The 4,366-nt window shown below is 44.8% G+C and overlaps 1 gene segment (V, D, J or C); it reads right to left on the reverse strand.

Moving 5' to 3' along the window:
• Positions 1–222: 222 nt before the first annotated feature.
• LOC108523133 (Ig heavy chain V-I region HG3-like) lies at positions 223–711 on the reverse strand. The segment is given in 2 exon segments: positions 223–539; positions 625–711. Coding segments are annotated over 2 exon segments (363 nt in total).
• Between the last annotated feature and the right edge of the window lie 3,655 nt (positions 712–4,366).

Genomic DNA, 4,366 nt, shown 5'->3' on the forward strand with positions numbered 1-4,366 from the left:
TTCATTCTCCAATCCCTGAAATTTACTTACAGAATAAATTTTGTATGATAAATACCTCAAATAACCGAAATTTCTCAAATACACATTGATATTGGTCATTTTCTTTAATGTCTTAATGTCATTTTCTAAGAAAGTCTTCAATCTAATAATCTTTGTCGCCTCCTCCATGCCAGCACAGCTGCCTCCTTCCTGGAGTTTCTGACACTCTCAGGGTGTGGGTTTTCACACTGTGTCTCTCGTACAGTAATACACGGCTGTGTCCTCAGATCTCAGGCTGCTCAGCTCCATGTAGCCTGTGCTCGTGGACGTGTCTGTGGTCATGGTGACTCTGCCCTGGAAGTTCTGTGCGTAGCCTGTGTTACCATTGTAAGGGGAGATCAGTCCTATCCACTCAAGGCCTTGTCCAGAGGCCTGTCTCACCCAGTGCATGTAGTAGCTAGTGAAGGTATATCCAGAAGCCTTGCAGGAGACCTTCACTGAGGCTCCAGGCTGCTTAATCTCAGCCCCAGACTGCACCAGCTGCACCTGGGAGTGGGCACCTGTGGAGAGGAGACAGGAGTGGATGAACGTCCCCTTGACTGGACTCAATTCCCTTCTCAAGAATGGGACCTGGGAGCCCCTTACCTGTGGCTGCTGCCACCAAGAGGAGGACCTTCCAAGTCAAGTCCATGGTGAGAAGCTGTGCTCTCAGGGGCTTCTCTTGAGGTTGGATGTAGTTGTTGGGTGATGTTCTTAGAGCACAGAACATATTTACCGCAGTGGATATCAGCATATTTGCATATTCATAAGACAGAGCATTTCATAGCTCAAAGCCTGATCCATGATAAGAAAGGGAAGATAAGTGACACATCAGCCACACAAGAGTGAGATGCTGATGGTCCAAGCCCTAATTCTGCTGGAGGAAATGCACCCCCTGCTCCATTTACAAACATTTGTGGACAGAGGTCCTTTCACTGAAGAATAAGCCCATATAGAACAGGCTCCTCATTGCGAACCTGCATTTGATTAGCATAGAGACCACCTGGATCATTTCTGGGACCATCATTCTCCATGACACTGAGAAGGTGCCTTGGTCTTTTCCTGGACCCGTCAGGTACCAGCACAGCTCACTGGTGACTCTCAGAAAGTTACTGCTGATGTCCCACATGAGTGTCCAGCAGGCCCTGAGATCCACTGTGTGCTCTGGAAACAGTGTCTCCAGCACCTGCCTGGTGTCTGATCCCCCAGGCTCTTCAAGAGAAATACTCTTGATTTACAGATTGGCCCTGTGATGCATAATTAGAGCTGATTTTCTCATTTTGTGGACCATGGGAATCAGAAGATGTAACAGGAGTTTGAAGTTCTTTATGAACTCTCTAATTTGTGTTTTCCATAATTTTGGCTTACTTTTTTTGAACTCTATTTATTAGATTTTCATGAAGTATTTAAATATTTCCAGTTCATATCCATAGATCCTCATCTTTATATATTGATTTCTGACTCACTAGGTCTGTGCATCTGCCACATTCTCAGATCCATCACTGCCCTGTCACTCACACAACACAGGCAACATTACTTAAAACTGAAGTCTGAAATTCCTATGAATTTCTTATTCATTGGAATATAGTTTCTTCAACTAGTCTGTACCCTTTGAATTAGTAATAACATGCCCTTCCTTTATATTCTCACTATTATGATAGTATAGTCCTAGAAACCCACTTTAAAAATAGTTCTCATTTCCTTAAGTTATATGAATGTTTTGGATGTAGCAGGACATTTAAAGGCATGTCAGTGACCTATTGAAGAGTTATTTTAGATTTTTTTTTCTGACAAAGGAAGACCCAGGGCCTGAGCCTTCTCTCCAACTTCCTGTGCCCCTGCTCTGGGGCTGGAACCTGTCCTTGGCGGCTCCCGAGTGCCCCCTCCGGCCAAGCCCTTGCCTTGCAGTGAGGTTGCCGTGGTGGCTCACAGACATTTTCCCCCACAGTCTCCAGCCCACCAAAAGTGTCTGTGTCCTGGTGTGTCACTCCTTCAGTGACACCATATACTGCTGACAGCATGTCTTTTAAGGTTAGCCTTAACAAACCTATTGAACTCTACAGGGAGACCCGAAGCAAAGATTCTATGACACAGAAGGGAGCCCTTCTATGAAGTTTCACATTTGCTGAGTCAGTGGACACACAGTGAATACAAAAACTTGTAGGATTTGGGGAGTGCCTTGTTTCTTCGTTGGGCTCTTGCAGTTGAATGTTGCATCTGAGAATATCCGCGGGTGCAGATACATTCAGAATAAAGCCAACTTTGTATCTACTGTACCAATAACACATATTTTCCTTTCCTTCTAATTTCTAGCCTATAAAATGAGCCTCCTACACAGACACAAGGCCTAGGTTTATGGCTTTTTTCTCTTAGAAATCTGAGGCAAACAGAACACAGGTGGAGACTTGGGACGTGCATGCAATCATGTTTACAATGTTAATAGTTCTTTTTAGAAGATACTTATTCAACTTCAGTCTCTCTTCCTTCCTCACTGTTTTCTAGGGTCCTGCAGACATCACCCCATCCCACTTTGTTTTATGCATTTTTTTTCTCAGCTAGGAACCCTGAAAATGCCCCATGATAAAAGAATCTAAGGTCAATAGATTTGCCAAGACCTTTTGTTCAAAAAACGTATGTCAGAGGCTTCAAATTTCCCCACTGTCCTTGTCTTATTCTCTGCCACTGACTTTCAGTTTCCTTATGTTCTCCTCCTCAGACAGAGTCTGCACATTGTCACACTTTCATCTTTAACCCAGACCCATATATTATGGGTTGTTGCCACTGGATGGCATTTCTGATAGAAAAAGACTAACCTGGAAATTTTAATAAGTTGCTTGAGGATTTATGTGCTAATGGTGTTAGAGTGTGAAGCTCCTAGTGCTTGTTGGCTGTTTCCACAGAATTTGGGAAAATTCCCAATTTCCCCACTGCTGTCCTTTTGTGTTTACTTGAGGAGAAGAACAGGAGGCACTGCTGAATTATTGAATCCTCCTCCACTATTTCCAGGAGTCAAATCTACTTAAACGTGTGTTCTATGGGTACTGTTGGGGTCAACAGAAACAGATTAAAACAAAGTGGGATATGGGTGATGTCTGCAGGACCCTAGAAAACAGTGAGGAAGGAAGAGAGACTGAAGTTGAATAAGTATCTTCTAAAAAGAACTATTAACATTGTAAACATGATTGGTTGCACTGACCATCAGAAGCGAACTGATACCCCAGACATAGAAGAGATAAAGGAAAGGCACTTACTACTTCCTTACACAAAGACTGAAGAAAATAAAAGGCTTTGACAGAAGAAGAGAAGGAGGGTGAATAGTCTGAGGAGCAGATCACCAGGAACAACCAAAAGAGATAAAACCAGTCTTAAAGTGGTGTTTCAGCTCCACAAGCAGCTGAGGAAAGTAAAAGAAAGTCAACACCATGCATATGCTGAGTTATTGATAGAAAAGCATTTATAGTTGTGTGGCTGACACAACTAAGAAAACAAAAACCTTTGCATAAAAATACAGTTTGGATTGAGGATACACAATCCTTATTATTAAAATTATACTGATCAGTCATCGCTAGTATTACTGTGATAATATGTAGGATTATAAATTGAATTGAATCTCTGTTCTAAGGTTAAGTTTTGTAGGTGACCAAAACCAAAAGTAAAACAAAACAAGACAAAACATGAGTTACAAGGAAGAAGTGTTAAGAGATCCTGGGGTAGACCTTTTCTTTACAAGGTCAAAAAATAGCAAGTTCAAACACGAAACCCCACCCTCCCCAGCGACCTAATGTGGAGCTGCCTCCTAAGGGAGCCCTTGTGTCTGAGTGCCCCCTGCTGTACTGAGTGCTCCCTGGTGGTTCTGAGCACTCCCTATTGTCCTGAGCGCCCCTGGTGGTTCTGAGCGCCCCCTGGTGTCCTGAGTGCCCCAGGGTTTCCTCAGCACCCCTGGTGGTTCTGAGCACTCCCTATTGTCCTGAGCGCCCCTGGTGGTTCTGAGCGCCCCTGGTGTCCTGAGTGCCCCAGGGTTTCCTCAGCGCCCCTGGTGGTTCTGAGCACTCCCTATTGTCCTGAGCGCCCCTGGTGTTCTGAGTTCCCCTGATTTCCTGAGCGCCTCCTGGTGATCTGAGCACTCCTTGTATTCTGAGACCCCTGGTGTCTTGAGCACACCCTGATGTCCTCAGTGGTCCCTGGTGTCTTGAGCTCCCCCTTGGTGATCTGAGCACCACCTTCTACTCTGAGCGCCCCTGGTGTTCTGAGCATCCTCTGCTGTCCTGAGCACCCCCTGAATTCTGAGAACCCTCTGGTTTCCTGTGTGCCTCCTGGTGGTTCTGAGCACCCCCTGGTGGTTCTTAGC

The sequence above is a fragment of the Rhinopithecus bieti genome, unplaced genomic scaffold (assembly GCF_001698545.2).
Source record: "Rhinopithecus bieti isolate Rb0 unplaced genomic scaffold, ASM169854v2 scaffold_72445, whole genome shotgun sequence".
NCBI classification, from domain to species: domain Eukaryota; kingdom Metazoa; phylum Chordata; class Mammalia; order Primates; family Cercopithecidae; genus Rhinopithecus; species Rhinopithecus bieti.